General features: G+C 48.6%; 1 protein-coding gene across 1 annotated transcript; it reads left to right on the top strand.

Annotated features, from left to right (window-relative positions):
• The first annotated feature begins 1132 nt into the window (after positions 1-1132).
• PWP2 (PWP2 small subunit processome component) lies at positions 1133-18110 on the top strand. Its single transcript, XM_075197544.1, has 21 exons — positions 1133-1238; positions 2675-2787; positions 3637-3731; positions 3806-3905; positions 3991-4134; positions 4238-4373; positions 4996-5201; positions 8284-8427; positions 8507-8577; positions 9254-9390; positions 10159-10307; positions 10412-10559; positions 10632-10782; positions 11069-11249; positions 11338-11485; positions 13642-13750; positions 13838-13903; positions 14219-14437; positions 14549-14699; positions 15120-15194; positions 17302-18110. The coding sequence occupies exons 1-21, from the start codon at positions 1221-1223 to the stop codon at positions 17450-17452; spliced, it is 2712 nt and encodes a 903-aa protein (XP_075053645.1). The 5' UTR covers positions 1133-1220; the 3' UTR covers positions 17453-18110.
• Positions 18111-19043: the final 933 nt, after the last annotated feature.

The following is a 19043-nucleotide window of genomic DNA, read 5'->3' as shown; positions in this document are numbered from 1 at the left end:
CGGGAGGTGGTATAGTAACTCCTTCGACCATTCCCGCACCACATCTGGGAAGTTCTAATGACTTTGCTTAATAAAGTCCACCACAGATGGTTATGCAAATACCACATACTTGCCAACTTTTCCTTGTTGGCTTCAGGGAGATCCCAGGGGAGGTGGGTGTGCGGGGGCGGGGTTTGATGAATTGCATCATGATGATGTGATATTTGTGTCATTAAGCCCCGCTCCTACCACTTATCTATTGCTGGGGGAGATCTGGGAGGTTTCCCTGCTCTCCGAGGAGGTCTCCCAGAAATGCGGGAGTCTCCCGGATATTCCGGGAGAGTAGGCAACTATGCGTTAAAGAAAAGCAGCTAATGAATCTCTAGAGACTTGAAGTGTCTTTTACATTTCTGTCTCCATTACTGAAGTCATGTTGTCTCACCTGTCAGTCTTTGATTAAATCTTGGTCTCTATGAAAATGGCCACCTCCATAGGCATCAATACATGGACATAGGACACAAATTCTGTACTGTGTCATCATGCCACAGATGGCGAAGCCAACCACGTCTTGTACTGGCTCAGCATCAGGGAGAATGCCAGACTCTTCAGGGAGTGAGGGAGATCACCCCTATTTCAGGGAGTCTCCCTGACATTCAGGGAGAGTTGGCAAGTATGAAATACCATTCCCAGATCACTCAGCACCAATATATGGGGTTGCTCCTGGTCCTCACCTGACTCCTTGGATTCCTGGATTTCACATTCCTCCTCCTTACATCCAGTACATGAGTTTGTTTGTCTGACTCTCGACCAAACACAAGTCCAAAAACCGCACAGCCTGGTTTAATATTATTATATATGGTGAGGGAGGAAATATTATACTATAATTAGAAGCAGTGTGGGAAGGGGATTATAGATATGGGGATATTATACTATAATTGGAAGCAGTGGGGGAGGGGTATTATAGATATGTGGGATATTATACTATAATTAGAAGCAGTGGGGGAGGGGTATTATAGATATGGGGATATTATACTATAATTAGAAGCAGTGGGGGGGAGGGGTATTATAGATATGGGGATATTATTTTATGATTGTTTCCTATAGGATGTGTCTCCCGTCCGCCATGTTTCCGGAGTCTCGAATGGTGACAGGGAAGATGGCGGCGCTGCGTTTTGGCGGAAGTGACGTTTAAGGCGGAAGCGCTGGTTACATGCTGGGTACATGTGTGAGCAGCCGCTGAGATGAAATATTCCTATAAGGTGATTATATCCCGTATATACCCCCTGGTATTATATATCCTGTATATACCCCTGGTATTATATATCCTGTATATACCCCTGGTATTATATATCCTGTATATACCCCTGGTATTATATATCCTGTATATACCCCCTGGTACTATGTATGCAGTATATACCCCCTGGTACTATGTATGCAGTATATACCCCCTGGTATTATGAATGCAGTATATACCCCCTGGTACTATGTATGCAGTATATACCCCCTGGTACTATGTATGCAGTATATACCCCCTGGTATTATGAATGCAGTATATACCCCCTGGTACTATGTATGCAGTATATACCCCCTGGTACTATGTATGCAGTATATACCCCCTGGTATTATGAATGCAGTATATACCCCCTGGTACTATGAATGCAGTATATACCCCCTGGTACTATGTATGCAGTATATACCCCCTGGTACTATGTATGCAGTATATACCCCCTGGTATTATGAATGCAGTATATACCCCCTGGTATTATGAATGCAGTATATACCCCCTGGTATTATGAATGCAGTATATACCCCTGGTATTATATATCCTGTATATACCCCTGGTATTATCTATGCTGTATATACACCTGGTACTATGTATGCAGTATATACCCCTGGTATTATATATCCTGTATGTACCCCTGGTATTATATATCCTGTATGTACCCCTGGTGTTATATATCCTGTATGTACCCCTGGTACTATGTATGCAGTATGTACCCCTGGTACTATGTATGCAGTATGTACCCCTGGTACTATGTATGCAGTATGTACCCCTGGTACTATGTATGCAGTATGTACCCCTGGTACTATGTATGCTGTATGTACCCCTGGTACTATGTATGCAGTATATACCCCTGGTACTATGTATGCAGTATGTACCCCTGGTACTATGTATGCAGTATGTACCCCTGGTACTATGTATGCAGTATATACCCCTGGTATTATATACCCCTAGTATTATATATGCAGTATCCCTCTGTGTTAGTGTTGTATGTAGATAATAACATATATGAAGTTACATAGGACACTGTATTTACTGAATTATGCTAATACTGAGAGTTACATTCATGGGAGGTGGTACTGTGCAGTTATCCATCCAGATCTATAGATAGCAGTAACTGAGAGTCCCAGTGGGGATTGAGAACAGATATTACACCCAGCCGGTGCAGAATGAGAACAGATACTGAGAATTACACCTAACATTCCACCTAAGTTCTCAGAAGGGTTACACCTGTTACCTGGAGAATTGGTAAGTAAAAGCTGCCTGTGGGTGCGCTGTGACCACTCCAGTCCTTTCTGAATCCACAATGTAAAGGCTTTCAAAGGGAAACCCTGCAGATGGGCGTTTGGTCCCCAAGTGTGAATTTACCCCACCTCTGTCTTTCTGTTGTTATGATTTTCTTTCTCTCTCCAGTTCAGTAATCTCCTGGGCACTTTCTACTGCCGCGGAAATTTGAGCTTCACCCCAGACGGGAATTCGGTCATCAGTCCTGTGGGGAACCGGCTGAGTATATTCCACCTGAAGAAGTGAGTGGGAGGAGGGTGTGATTTGTGGGTTACTAGCAGAAATGGGCGTAGCAGAGAGATGGGTGTTCGGCTGGTCCAGGGATTGGGGTTACTGGCGGTAATAAACGTAGCAGAGAGATGGGTGTTCGGCTGGTCCAGGGATTGGGGTTACTGGCGGTAATAAACGTAGCAGAGAGATGGGTGTTCGGCTGGGCCGGATAGGGGCTTGTTGAAATAGACATAGCAGAACATGGGTGCTCAGCTGGCCAGGCAGAAATAGACGTAGCAGAGAGATGGGTGTTCGGCTGGTCCAGGGATTGGGGTTACGCCATTTGCTATAACTGTTACACAGAGATTTACATGGAACAGGAATTCTGAGAAAGCGACACATCTTATCCCACAGTTGTATTCAGTAGCCAGTTACATGACTTGGGGTTAGTCTTCAGGTAGCCGGCTCTGATTTCACAGGGTTGGAGCTCGGAAACATTTTTAATTATGCATCTAATTAACGTGTCTGTTTCCTGGTATCCTGAGATTTAGGAAAGGAGCTCTCACAGCAGAGAATAAAACACCTGCCAGCTGGTACCACAAGTAGATGGGTTATTGCCCAGAACAGGAGGGGTTACACGGATAATCAGCATTGTTTCCTAGGTGTGAATCTGGTATAAATCTCTGACCAATATCCACGTTATAGTTGGAAAGTATGTGTCACTCCAGCTACAACACATCCCACTGACAGATACTATAGATGGGAACCTGTACGTTAGTTGACACTTTACATATTAGATAATAGGAACAGCCGAGGAGTTGGGATATTTGGCTGGGTTGTGGAACTATATGTCACTTATCACCACGCATTTTGCTCCTCAGTAATAATGCAGAAACTCTTCCTCTGGCGTCTCGCTGTAACATCACGTCTGTGGCTCTGTCACCAGATGGTTCGCTGGGGATTCTCGTGGACGAAGGTAAGTGGCTTCCTCTGTCTTGGCTGCTCTGTGACGCTTCTCATCTATACATCTCTTGTCTGGTCTCATTACAGAGGGATCTGCTCTCCTCATCAGCTTCATCACAAAGTCTGTTCTGAATCACTTCAGTTTCCACCAACCGGTACAGAGTGTGCGGTTCTCCCCGGATGGCAGGTGAGGTCTGCTCTTCCTTCATCACAGCTTCCCCTTTATCCTATGTATACTGACCCTTTGTGTCACGTATCCTGTGTCCCTGTAGGAGGTTTGTGGTCTGCAAGGGCTCTGTAGCATTACTCTACCACGCTCCAGGGAAGAGACGGGAGTTTAATGCCTTTGTGTTGGATAAAACCTTTTTCGGGCCTTATGATGAGACGACGTGTATCGACTGGACGGATGACTCCAAGTAAGTGGAATGAGGGGGTAGAACATGTACATTGTGGCAGAGCGGAGCTGGTGGAATTGCATCGTGTTTCTTTCCATTCTGGTATTTATTTGTTCCCACTCAGGTGCTTTGCAGTGGGCAGTAAAGATATGACTACCTGGGTATTTGGTGCTGAGCGCTGGCAGAATCTTACCTATTACTCCATCGGGGGCCATAAAGATGCCATCGTGTCCTGTTTCTTCCAGCAGGACAGTCTGGATGTGAGTAATCCTGCAAAGGCCACCGAGAGTGTGTCTGATATTGACATTTATCCTCAGATAGGGTACATCTAACTGTATGTTCAGAAGCGCAGTGAAAAGAATGGAATTGGGTGGCAAGTCGGACCCCTTGAAACACTGCGTGATTGGGGGAGATTTAGGAGCCGTCATTGCAGAATTTATTCATTTCTGTGTATCCCTGAAGCACATATTGTGCACATTATATCGTTCCTAAACTGTGCAACCTATTTACTATTGTATTGTATGTGTGTATATATGTGTGTGTATGTATGTGTGTGTATGTATATGTGTGTATGTATATGTGTGTATGTATATGTGTGTGTATATGTATGTATGTATGTATGTGTATGTGTGTGTATGTATATGTGTATATGTATATGTATGTATGTGTGTATGTATGTATATATATGTATGTATGTGTGTGTATATGTATGTATGTGTGTGCTTCTGTTCTGTGACAACGTGCGTTAACAGCTACATTCCATGTTCTATGTGTGTGTATCTATCCGCCTCTGTTCCGTGTGTATTATTGCACAGCCAGGATGAATATAACATGAGTTATAGACAGATTATTATATACATATTTCCTCTCTCTGCCGCTCAGCTGTACACACTTAGCACGGATGCAACGCTCTGCATGTGGCAGTGCGATACTGAACTATCCCAGCTGCTGCCCAGAGAACCAAAGAAGAAATCCACAGAGGTGCAGAGCATGGAAGGAGAGGAAGACCAAGCAGAGGAGGTGCGAGGTACAGCGACACCTGGGCCGGAGGAGAGGGCTGGGAGAGTGCAGTACAAGAGGATTTGCAGGTAACTCCATCATGTATATTTCCAAATATATGAAATTATACTGAAGAGTATAACTTACATGCTTAAGTGCTTAAAGTGTGCATCTGTCTCTATATCCAGAATATATCATCCTCTCCACAAGCCGTGTAGTCATTGCGCACTGACCGCGTGAAGCGTAGGATGGCGCAGGGTGGATCACAGTTTGGGGCGTGTTACGTACCTGTGCTGTCCGTTCAGTTCGTCCTGCGCCTTAGTGGAGCGACACAGTGATCCCCAGTCACTCAGTACTGTATACACCCTGAGCGCCCCACTTGTAGAACGGATTCTATATCCTACAGTGACTGTACAGCTGCACTCTAATACAATGTATTCTAACTTGCGTATTACACAATACCACGTATGTCATCCTAGGTGTACTTTTTCACATTTTAACAACATTAGCTTTGCATGATACAATGTTAAATCCTTCATGTAGATTGAAGCAGAATGAAGACACGTTGCTCTTTTCCCTGCAGGTTCAATGTGTGAGATTAATGTATGTTTGTGTGTTGCTCTTAAACTCAGAACTGGTAACAAATGAACCACGATAATGTGCTTTTCTTGCACTCATTAACACATCTTACACAGAATGATTGTAAACTCCATCTACAGTGACCTTTATGGAGGATCGCTGTATGTCATGTTTCCATGTGGCTGTAACATGGTGGTTTCCTGTCCGTGTTGGTGCCTGGCGTGGTCACAGCTCTCTGTACTTCCACATGGAGTTTTATTACCTTTGATTTTACCAATAGAGGTGAATTACACATTGTGAAAGTGTTATTAAAATGCTTCACTTAAAAGAAAAGTGTAAACGCAGCAAAAGTTCTGACGTCTTAAACACAGATTAATATATTATTAAACCATAACCCTAATTTTAGTGTATGTGAGCTTAGAAATGCAGAAGAACAGAAAAATCTGCCTGCGTAAATGAGCCCTTAAATTATATACAGGTTTTATTTACAGCCTGTGGTATGTGAACCTGTTATAATAACATAAACTGACCACACTACCCCTTATAGATCCTGTTATTTACATTATAATCTTCAAAGTTGGTAAACTGATTACCAACTGCTTTCCTATCTGCTTAACCCTCATATTGGGCTGCGGAGAATACGGTCCAGCGCCTGGTCACTACTGATATGAGCTGTCAGGGATTAGTTTCCAGCGGCGGCTGACCGCAAAGGGAGGCAGCAGGGATTACTGTCCAGCGGCTGCTGACCCGCGATGGAAGGCGGCAGGGATTACTGTCCAGCGGCTGCTGACCCGCGATGGGTGGCAATTGCTGACCCGCGATGGGTGGCAATTGCTGACCCGCGATGGGTGGCGGCAGGGATTACTGTCCAGCGGCTGCTGACCCGCGATGGGAGGCGGCAGGGATTACTGTCCAGCGGCTGCTGACCCGCGATGGGAGGCGGCAGGGATTACTGTCCAGCGGCTGCTGACCCGCGATGGGAGGCGGCAGGGATTACTGTCCAGCGGCTGCTGACCCGCGATGGGAGGCGGCAGGGATTACTGTCCAGCGGCTGCTGACCCGCGATGGGAGGCGGCAGGGATTACTGTCCAGCGGCTGCTGACCCGCGATGGGAGGCGGCAGGGATTACTGTCCAGCGGCTGCTGACCCGCGATGGGAGGCGGCAGGGATTACTGTCCAGCGGCTGCTGACCCGCGATGGGAGGCGGCAGGGATTACTGTCCAGCGGCTGCTGACCCGCGATGGGAGGCGGCAGGGATTACTGTCCAGCGGCTGCTGACCCGCGATGGGAGGCGGCAGGGATTACTGTCCAGCGGCTGCTGACCCGCGATGGGAGGCGGCAGGGATTACTGTCCAGCGGCTGCTGACCCGCGATGGGAGGCGGCAGGGATTACTGTCCAGCGGCTGCTGACCCGCGATGGGAGGCGGCAGGGATTACTGTCCAGCGGCTGCTGACCCGCGATGGGAGGCGGCAGGGATTACTGTCCAGCGGCTGCTGACCCGCGATGGGAGGCGGCAGGGATTACTGTCCAGCGGCTGCTGACCCGCGATGGGAGGCGGCAGGGATTACTGTCCAGCGGCTGCTGACCCGCGATGGGAGGCGGCAGGGATTACTGTCCAGCGGCTGCTGACCCGCGATGGGAGGCGGCAGGGATTACTGTCCAGCGGCTGCTGACCCGCGATGGGAGGCGGCAGGGATTACTGTCCAGCGGCTGCTGACCCGCGATGGGAGGCGGCAGGGATTACTGTCCAGCGGCTGCTGACCCGCGATGGGAGGCGGCAGGGATTACTGTCCAGCGGCTGCTGACCCGCGATGGGTGGCAATTGCTGACCCGCGATGGGTGGCAATTGCTGACCCGCGATGGGTGGCGGCAGGGATTACTGTCCAGCGGCTGCTGACCCGCGATGGGAGGCGGCAGGGATTACTGTCCAGCGGCTGCTGACCCGCGATGGGTGGCAATTGCTGACCCGCGATGGGTGGCAATTGCTGACCCGCGATGGGTGGCGGCAGGGATTACTGTCCAGCGGCTGCTGACCCGCGATGGGAGGCGGCAGGGATTACTGTCCAGCGGCTGCTGACCCGCGATGGGAGGCGGCAGGGATTACTGTCCAGCGGCTGCTGACCCGCGATGGGAGGCGGCAGGGATTACTGTCCAGCGGCTGCTGACCCGCGATGGGTGGCAATTGCTGACCCGCGATGGGTGGCAATTGCTGACCCGCGATGGGTGGCGGCAGGGATTACTGTCCAGCGGCTGCTGACCCGCGATGGGAGGCGGCAGGGATTACTGTCCAGCGGCTGCTGACCCGCGATGGGAGGCGGCAGGGAGTAGTGTCCAGCGGCTGCTGACCCGCGATGGGAGGCGGCAGGGATTACTGTCCAGCGGCTGCTGACCCGCGATGGGAGGCGGCAGGGATTACTGTCCAGCAGCTGCTGACCACTAATATGGGGCCTGTCTGACGTATAGGAGCCACATGTAGTGCACTGTGTCAGGATTAGTGTATTATATGTGTTATGCCCCTCCTGATATTATTGTGCTGCAGGATGTGTGAGCTATTTACATTTATGTATTGCTGTCATTTCTCCTCGCTCCAGACATTTCTTTAATAAAGAGGGGGATTTCAACTCTCTCACCTCGGCCGCTTTTCACAAGAAGCTCAATCTTCTGGTCACCGGATTCTCTTCAGGAACGTTCCACATCCATGAGCTCCCGGACCTCAGTCTCATCCACTCACTCAGGTAAGAGTCTCACTCCACCCCCTGCAGGACTCTGTTGATTCTTCTACCCAACCTTGTGTGGTGACGTTGTGTTCTGTAGTATTTCAGATCAGAGCATCTCCTCCATCACTATAAACAGCACAGGGGACTGGATGGCATTTGGCTGCAGTGGTGAGTATAGATTTCCTTTCTGTTCCATGGTGAGCGCCCCCTGGTGGGTAATGGCTGCAGTGCTGTGTAAATGTATGCTCTGTTCTGTGGTGAGCGCCCCCTGGTGGGTAATGGCTGCAGTGCTATGTATATATATGTATGCTCTGTTCTGTGGTGAGCGCCCCCTGGTGGGTAATGGCTGCAGTGCTATGTGTATATATATATATATATATATGTATGCTCTGTTCTGTGGTGAGCGCCCCCTGGTGGGTAATGGCTGCAGTGCTATGTATATATATGTATGCTCTGTTCTGTGGTGAGCGCCCCCTGGTGGGTAATGGCTGCAGTGCTATGTGTATATATATATATATATATATGTATGCTCTGTTCTGTGGTGAGCGCCCCCTGGTGGGTAATGGCTGCAGTGCTATGTATATATATATATATATATGTATGCTCTGTTCCGTGGTGAGCGCCCCCTGGTGGGTAATGGCTGCAGTGCTATGTATATATATATATGTATGCTCTGTTCCGTATTGATCACCCCCTGGTGAGTAATGGCTGCGGTGCTATATATAGCTTTCTTCTCTGTTCTGTATTAGTGCCCTCTGGTGGGTAATGGCTGCAGTGCTGTGTACAGATTTCCTCTCTGTTCCGTGGTGAGCGCTCTCTGGTTAACGGCTCTTGTGTCTTACAGGTCTGGGCCAGTTACTGGTGTGGGAATGGCAGAGTGAGTCCTATGTACTAAAGCAACAAGGTCATTTCAATAACATGGTGTCGTTGTGTTACTCCCCCGATGGGCAGCACATTGTTACTGGGGGAGATGACGGAAAGGTAAGAAAAGTGCTCTGTATATTCCCACTGTGTACCTGTCCTGTAGTGTCTCTCTCTCCATCAGCCTCTGATTATACAGTCTTGTGGGATCCAGCTAGATATTCTCATTCCCTGCAGACATCCGCCGGTCCACACTCCAGCCTGCTCGGCAGTATGTTTGTCACTTGCAGCTTCCAGACTGCAGTATACTTGGTCCTGTACATGTAACTGCTGTATTCTTGTGTGACCTGGATCCCCGTATGGCAGTATAGCTCGCTGGATAAACTCTCTCTCTCTCTCTCTCTCTCTCTCTCTCTCTCTCTCTCTCTCTCTCTCTCTCTCTCTCTCTCTCTCTCTCTCTCTCTCTCTCTTTCTCTCTTTCTCTCTTTCTCTCTTTCTCTCTTTCTCTCTTTCTCTCTTTCTCTCTCTCTTTCTCTCTCTCTCCCCCCTTTCCCTTTCCCTTTCGTTCCTCATCTCATAATGTAGTGAAGACAAAAATAAATCTGAAGAACTAGATAGCGTTAAATGCGAGTGAATGACATTTGCTGTAGGGCATTGTTCCGTACTTGCTCTTGTCAGCTTATGACTTGTCTTTTAGGATACCCACATTTGGCAGAGCAGGAACGTTCACTCACATTCACTTAGTCTAGACCGGGCAGAGACCAGAATACTGAGCTTCCATTGGACTGCGTTCTACTGTCACATGACTCAGCAGACGCGTTGTATTACCAGCTGTGATCTGCTGACTTGTGAACCTCTTCCTATACTTATGGTCTGTCTTCTCTACAGGTGAAAGTTTGGGACACCAATAGTGGGTTTTGCTTTGTTACATTCACCGATCACATGAGCAGCATCACTGCAGTAATCTTTACGAGTAACGGGCAGGTGGTACTCAGCGCGTCTCTCGACGGCACAGTGAGAGCCTTCAGCTTGCTAAGGTACCGTTCTATTTATACAGTGACAGGACGCAAAGATTTGGCATTACCTTTCAATTCAGTGGACGGGGAATACTTACGCTTGGGTGTCGCTTTTGTTTCTTCAGGTACCGTAACTTCCGGACTTTTACTTCCCCCCGGCCGGCTCAGTTCTCCTGCCTGGCAGTTGATAGTAGTGGGGACATTGTTTGTGCTGGGGCACAGGATTCCTACGAGGTGTATGTGTGGAGCATGCAGACCGGGAGACTTTTGGATGTAAGAATCATTGACCAATCGCACAATCTGTAACCTCCTCCCAGAAATCTTCATGAACGCTCTTTTCATTAGGTGTTAGCCGGACACGAAGGGCCAATCAGCAGTGTGGCATTCAACCCTTGGAAGTCCGTTCTGGCCACTGCATCCTGGGATCGAACAGTCAGACTGTGGCACATGACGGACAGCTGGAGAACCACCGAGACGCTGACCCTGAGTGCAGACGGTAAGTGGATTTCTATTTACCTACCTCTGTATGGTCTAATGGGCCATCCATCCCTCTTCCCCCCAGTGTGGTGATTTAATGGGCCAGCCATCCCTCTTCCCCGGTGTGGAGGTCTAATGGGCCCTCCTTACCTCGGTGTGGTGGTCTAATGGGTCATCCTTACCCCGGTGTGGAGGTCTAATGGGTATCTTGAGTCATTTTACAGCCCACCCAGGGAAAAATAAATGATTTTGTTACTCTAGTAAAAGGTTGACTGAATGTTCTTTCATGTATGCTGCTCCCTCAGCACTTGCCGTCACTTTCCGTCCCGATGGTGGGGAACTTGCGGTGGCTTCTCTAGATGGTCAGATCACCATGTGGGAACCAGAGAAGGGGAGTCAGACGGGGTCCATTGAGGGAAGACATGACCTAGAGCTAGGCCGCAAGGAGCTGGACAAAGTAACTGCTAAACACTCTTCTAAGGGGAAGTAAGTGATTCTTCTTCACCATCCTCACTTCCTGTTGTCATTTGACCATTGTCCTGTAACACTGAACTGGTTTTTTTTTGTTGTACAGGGCGTTCACGGCTCTATGTTACTCTGCAAATGGGCAAGCTCTCCTAGCTGGGGGGGCTTCGCGGTTTGTGTGTATTTACCACATCAGGGAGCAGCTGCTGGCCAAAAAGTTTGAAATTTCCTGTAATCATTCTCTGGATGCCATGGAGGTGAGGATAGTAAATATGACCTTGTAGTTATGGGTGCACACCCTCTACACCCCCTACGTCCATAATGGGTCTAAGCTCAACCCATGGAAGGCAGCCCCTTTAAATAACCCATTTCATTCCTACTACCAAATGCAACTGGTGACGTCTGTGATACCCTTATTGGTTTACCAGAAAGTTACTGTGTCTCTGTATTCACACAATCCTCCGACCTGTTCTTTCTGTGCTCGCTCCCTACACTCCCCCACTGGCTCTTTGCACTCACCTACTACACCGGCTCTCTCTGTGCTCGCTCCCTACACTCCCCCACTGGCTTTGCACTCACTTCCTACACCGGCTCTCTCTGTGCTCGCTCCCTACACTCCCCCACTGGCTCTTTGCACTCACTTCCTACACCGCCTCTCTGTGCTCGCTCCCTACACTCCCCCACTGGCTCTTTGCACTCACCTACTACACCGGCTCTCTCTGTGCTCGCTCCCTACACTCCCCCACTGGCTTTGCACTCACTTCCTACACCGGCTCTCTCTGTGCTCGCTCCCTACACTCCCCCACTGGCTCTTTGCACTCACTTCTTACACCGCCTCTCTGTGCTCGCTCCCTACACTCCCCCACTGGCTCTTTGCACTCACTTCCTACACCGCCTCTCTGTGCTCGCTCCCTACACTCCCCCACTGGCTCTTTGCACTCACTTCCTACACCGGCTCTCTCTGTGCTCGCTCCCTACACTCCCCCACTGGCTCTTTGCACTCACTTCCTACACCGGCTCTCTCTGTGCTCGCTCCCTACACTCCCCCACTGGCTCTTTGCACTCACTTCCTACACCGCCTCTCTGTGCTCGCTCCCTACACTCCCCCACTGGCTCTTTGCACTCACTTCCTACACCGGCTCTCTCTGTGCTCGCTCCCTACACTCCCCCACTGGCTCTTTGCACTCACTTCCTACACCGGCTCTCTCTGTGCTCGCTCCCTACACTCCCCCACTGGCTCTTTGCACTCACTTCCTACACCGGCTCTCTCTGTGCTCGCTCCCTACACTCCCTCACTGGCTCTTTGCACTCACTTCCTACACCGGCTCTCTCTGTGCTCGCTCCCTACACTCCCCCACTGGCTCTTTGCACTCACTTCTTACACCGCCTCTCTGTGCTCGCTCCCTACACTCCCCCACTGGCTCTTTGCACTCACTTCCTACACCGGCTCTCTCTGTGCCCGCTCCCTACACTCCCCCACTGGCTCTTTGCACTCACTTCTTACACCGCCTCTCTGTGCTCGCTCCCTACACTCCCCCACTGGCTCCCTGCACTCACTTCTTACACCGGCTCTCTCTGTGCTCGCTCCCTACACTCCCCCACTGGCTCTTTGCACTCACTTCCTACACCGGCGCTCTCTGTGCTCGCTCCCTACACTCCCCCACTGGCTCTTTGCACTCACTTCTTACACCGGCTCTCTCTGTGCTCGCTCCCTACACTCCCCCACTGGCTCTTTGCACTCACTTCCTACACCGGCTCTCTCTGTGCTCTCTCCCTACACTCCCCCACTGGCTCTTTGCACTCACTTCCTACACCGGCTCTCTCTGTGCTCGCTTCCTACACTCCCCCACTGGTTCTTTGCACTCACTTCCTACACCGGCTCTCTCTGTGCTCGCTCCCTACACTCCCCCACTGGCTCCCTGCACTCACTTCTTACACCGGCTCTCTCTGTGCTCGCTCCCTACACTCCCCCACTGGCTCTTTGCACTCACTTCCTACACCGGCTCTCTCTGTGCTCGCTCCCTACACTCCCCCACTGGCTCTTTGCACTCACTTCCTACACCGGCGCTCTCTGTGCTCGCTCCCTACACTCCCCCACTGGCTCTTTGCACTCACTTCCTACACCGGCGCTCTCTGTGCTCGCTCCCTACACTCCCCCACTGGCTCTTTGCACTCACTTCCTACACCGGCTCACTCTGTGCTCGCTCCCTACACTCCCCCACTGGCTCTTTGCACTCACTTCCTACACCGGCGCTCTCTGTGCTCGATTCCTACACTCCCCCACTGGCTCTTTGCACTCACTTCTTACACCGGCTCTCTCTGTGCTCGATTCCTCGCCCCTTCAGGCTCTGTGCGGACCCTCCATCTCCTGTGTTTCACTCATTCATGTGCCTCTACTGCTATTTCCCACCAGGAGTTTCTAGACCGCCGTAAGATGACAGAGTTTGGCAGTGTTGCTCTGATTGATGACGCGACTGGGGACGAGGATGGAGTCCGCTTGAGTCTTCCAGGAGTCCGCAGAGGTAAGGTCCAATCTCAAGACACTGGTCATTACTTATTCAGACGTTAGATGTTTGGATGATTGTTAATCAGTGATGTATGTTTTCCAGGTGACATGAGTTCCCGGCATTTCAAGCCTGAAATCCGTGTGACATCCCTGAACTTCTCTCCAACCGGTGAGTCATAACAAAGGGTTGTGCCCAATGTGACACTGGGCTTGTAGTACCAGCAGTGAGTATAGATTGTGGAATTACAGAGGGGATGATGAGTACCAGTCCTGACGGTGAACATTTAAGCAAAAAAGAACTCATGGGCAACTGATTGCTAAATATGTGTATATAATAAAAAGAAAGTTATTCTATTCAAATTCTTCTTTCTCTTGATGGAACCTTCTTCAGCGACAAGTAGCTGGGATTAGTCTATATTGTCTGTAATTACTGCATAACAGAACATATCAGGTATACATAGCGTCCTCTCTTACATTCTGTCAGGGCGTAGCTGGGCAGCCACCTCCACCGAGGGTCTTCTCATCTACTCTCTGGACTCTAGTTCCGTGTTTGATCCTTTCCACCTGGACGAGGAGGTGACGGCTGGCAGTGTACATCGGGCACTACGTGGGAGTGAATGGACCCGTGCTCTTGTTATGGCCATGAGACTGAACGAGGAGCGCCTCCTGCAGGAGACTCTTGAGAGTGTGCCCAGCACAGATAGTGAGTAGTGTCAGAGATGGGAATTGGTTTCCATACACGGTATATATTTGGTGTTGGCTCGTTTCCTGCCCTATGGTACAGTTGCCGTCTCTGTTTCTCGCTTTCCTGCAGTTAAAGTTCTCTGCGCCTCACTCCCGGAGCTGTTTGTGGAGAGACTCCTGGTACATTTGGCATCACAGATCGAGCGCACTCGGCATCTCGAGTTCTATCTGATTTGGGCTCATGAGCTGCTGATGCATCACGGCCAGAATATGAAGACTCGGTGAGTGTGGTTATGGATCTGCCATGTAGCATGTGTACTGTATAGATCATGGTGTAGTCTGAGAGTGTGAGCAGCTGCCTATTGTGGCACAGTGGGTGGTGGCGTTACTGCAGCAAACTTCAACGTATCCTCACTTCGGGATGTGGCGGAACGTACCATTAGGCTCATTTGGTTTCATTTCCCCATCTAAATAGGTGCTGGAGAAAAACATCATCTGTATATTGCTGCAAGCAGGGCAGATATTTATTCATTAAACTTAGTGACGTGTATCGTGGCACAGATTTCCCCAGAAATATGGCACTATGTAATGAGCAAATTATGAATATAGTAGGGAGGCCCCCTGCACTGGCCGATGTTAGGGTTTATAGGTCTACAAACATTTTAATTCCTTAAATTGATTAAATTTCTCCTTTTTTGCAGATCTGTTTCCTTACTGCCGGCCATTCACTCCCTACAGAAGAGTCTTCAGGGTCACTTCACAGACATTTCAAAGCTGTAAGTGTTCCTATATTCCACTGCTTACTAAGGTGCCAATCCTTCTGTCCTCAGTATTACACCCCAGTACACTCTACCAGTCCTTCTGTCCTCAGTATTATACCCCAGTACACTCTACCAGTCCTTCTGTCCTCAGTATTACACCCCAGTACACTCTACCAGTCCTTCTGTCCTCAATATTATACCCCAGTACACTCTACCAGTCCTTCTGTCCTCAGTATTATACCCCAGTACACTCTACCAGTCCTTCTGTCCTCAGTATTATACCCCAGTACACTCTACCAGTCCTTCTGTCCTCAGTATTATACCCCAGTACACGCTACCAGTCCTTCTGTCCTCAGTATTACACCCCAGTACACTCTACCAGTCCTTCTGTCCTCAGTATTATACCCCAGTACACTCTACCAGTCCTTCTGTCCTCAGTATTATACCCCAGTACACTCTACCAGTCCTTCTGTCCTCAGTATTATACCCCAGTACACTCTACCAGTCCTTCTGTTCTCAGTATTATACCCCAGTACACTCTACCAGTCCTTCTGTCCTCAGTATTACACCCCAGTACACTCTACCAGTCCTTCTGTCCTCAGTATTATACCCCAGTACACTCTACCAGTCCTTCTGTCCTCAGTATTATACCCCAGTACACTCTACCAGTCCTTCTGTCCTCAGTATTATACCCCAGTACACTCTACCAGTCCTTCTGTCCTCAGTATTATACCCCAGTACACTCTACCAGTCCTTCTGTCCTCAGTATTACACCCCAGTACACTCTACCAGTCCTTCTGTCCTCAGTATTATACCCCAGTACACTCTACCAGTCCTTCTGTCCTCAGTATTATACCCCAGTACACTCTACCAGTCCTTCTGTCCTCAGTATTATACCCCAGTACACTCTACCAGTCCTTCTGTCCTCAGTATTATACCCCAGTACACGCTACCAGTCCTTCTGTCCTCAGTATTATACCCCAGTACACTCTACCAGTCCTTCTGTCCTCAGTATTATACCCCAGTACACTCTACCAGTCCTTCTGTCCTCAGTATTACACCCCAGTACACTCTACCAGTCCTTCTGTCCTCAGTATTATACCCCAGTACACTCTACCAGTCCTTCTGTCCTCAGTATTACACCCCAGTACACTCTACCAGTCCTTCTGTCCTCAATATTATACCCCAGTACACTCTACCAGTCCTTCTGTCCTCAGTATTATACCCCAGTACACTCTACCAGTCCTTCTGTCCTCAGTATTATACCCCAGTACACTCTACCAGTCCTTCTGTCCTCAGTATTATACCCCAGTACACTCTACCAGTCCTTCTGTCCTCAGTATTATACCCCAGTACACTCTACCAGTCCTTCTGTCCTCAGTATTATACCCCAGTACACTCTACCAGTCCTTCTGTCCTCAGTATTATACCCCAGTACACTCTACCAGTCCTTCTGTCCTCAATATTATACCCCAGTACACTCTACCAGTCCTTCTGTCCTCAATATTATACCCCAGTACACTCTACCAGTCCTTCTGTCCTCAGTATTATACCCCAGTACACTCTACCAGTCCTTCTGTCCTCAGTATTATACCCCAGTACACTCTACCAGTCCTTCTGTCCACAGTATTATACCCCAGTACACTCTACCAGTCCTTCTGTCCTCAGTATTATACCCCAGTACACTCTACCAGTCCTTCTGTCCTCAGTATTATACCCCAGTACACTCTACCAGTCCTTCTGTCCTCAGTATTATACCCCAGTACACTCTACCAGTCCTTCTGTCCTCAGTATTATACCCCAGTACACTCTACCAGTCCTTCTGTCCTCAGTATTATACCCCAGTACACTCTACCAGTCCTTCTGTCCTCAGTATTATACCCCAGTACACTCTACCAGTCCTTCTGTCCTCAATATTATACCAGAATACTCCCTATCAGTGCATTTGTTCTCACTGTTATACTTGATATAATGTCTTCACTGCTGACCCCAGTGACCCTATCCCAGTCCTCCCGTCCTCACTGCTGACCCCGGTGACCCTATCCCAGTTCTCCCCGGTGATCCCATCCCAATCTCATGTAGTGTCTAGACTGCTCTCACCACCCTCCTTTCTGTCATCCAGATGTGATTGGAATCGATACAACATGAAGTTTGCCGTCTGCCTGTCCCAGCAGAGAGGTGTGAAGAGACTGGTGTCAGATAGAGACAGTGACATAGAGTCTGATATGGAGTCATCAGGTGTCAGCCTGGGAGACACAGAAGTTGATCAGTGATGCAGAGATTACAGAATGCGGAGTACAGTACTTAGATCACAGACTGTGGAGATGAGACGACTTCATTGGAGAGTTAAAAGGGGTGACCAACTATCGCCCTGTACCTCATCGCTACAGGGTGATATCCAGCAAGCCACAGTCGTCAATGGTGCCGCTGTCTATGGTCATTCTGAGGAAACAAACTCTTACACCTGCGCCTGTCATAGACTCTGTATACACCACAGAAGATATATCTCCTTGTGTTAGAAAAGCATTGAGCAGACTCAAGAACGGAATCGTCAGAATGTAATAAGGGATCGCTGTGATATATAATGTCATTCACCATTGTTGTCTTGAATAAAGTATCACAGGGTAAAAGTCACCTTTGTTACTGGCCGAATAGTGGCTAATTCCAGGTTCATCATGTCTGATGCAAATAAAATTGATGGATGTTAGGATGTAAAGACCGGTTTGTCCCTGTTTTAATAAACTGTTTATAATTGTATATGTGAAATCTAAGGAGATAAGTTATAGATGCCGTCTAGATCGATATTGTATTACATACGGCAAACTTCTACTATGACCGCTCTTCAGTGTTTTGTCCTCTGTGGATTTTCAGTTTACATTATGTAAAATGTAATAAACATTGAAGAATCTTTAACATTTTGGAGTAATGAAACTTTCTGTTCTGTTTCTCTCTTAGAGCAACATAAGTATTTCGGATTAATGACCTTAAACCGATTATGATTATAAAATGTAGTATTTATAAGTCCTGCTTCTGGCATCGCCAAACTCTCTGCTTCTTTGTTGATGTTTCTGAGCTTTCTGTTGCCAGTTTCAGGTGATGTTTTGGGGATTTCTGACTTCAGTCTCCTTATTCAGCAAGTTCAATGAATCCAACATTTGATTTAAATCAGGAGATTGACCTGTTTCCTCTTTATCCAGGGGGATAGTGTGTGTCTCGTGCTTCTGATGAGGCTCTGACCACTCTGCCTGATATATTTTCTTGTCCATTTCTGTAATCATTCAGCTGCTACAATCACCAGGTCCATCATTCATAAACATGACGGAGCCGGATCCAGGGCCAGATGACCCTGGACGTTATCTCTACAATTTGTCAGAGATGATGGGAATTATCGTATGTTGTTGGATCCTTCATGAACGCAGAGACAGAGTGAGACCAACGCCAAAGTATGAATGAACTTTGTATCAATATTCCATAAGTAAATAAATATAAAAAATAGTCCTTTGATATCGTGGAAGCTCCCAAATGTAGCTTCTAGGAGAATGATGCTTCAGAGGATCCAGTGCAGATGGATCCCAGAATGAAAGATTAACATAGCGGCCCTGACTCACCAAAGCAGGCGTACTGAGCGCAACCTGTGCTTTAAAACGCACAGAATTCGGGGATATCCACGGCCGAGTACAACAAGGTGCGGATATGAAGATACGCGCGCTGGTGATATCGGTGTAGTTCTGCTCAGCTCTACTACATAAGACACTGCAGGATTCGTCCATTACCTATGTGGAACTGCTGCGTGAGAACGCACAGAAAAAAAGTCTCCAGTTAATCATATGGACATCTGTGATAAAACAGTTAAAAAATATATAT

This window comes from Mixophyes fleayi, chromosome 2 (assembly GCF_038048845.1).
Source record: "Mixophyes fleayi isolate aMixFle1 chromosome 2, aMixFle1.hap1, whole genome shotgun sequence".
In the NCBI taxonomy this organism is placed as follows: Eukaryota; Metazoa; Chordata; class Amphibia; order Anura; family Limnodynastidae; genus Mixophyes; species Mixophyes fleayi.
Note: the sequence above shows the minus strand (reverse complement) of the source record. Positions and strands in the feature narration are given on the sequence as shown.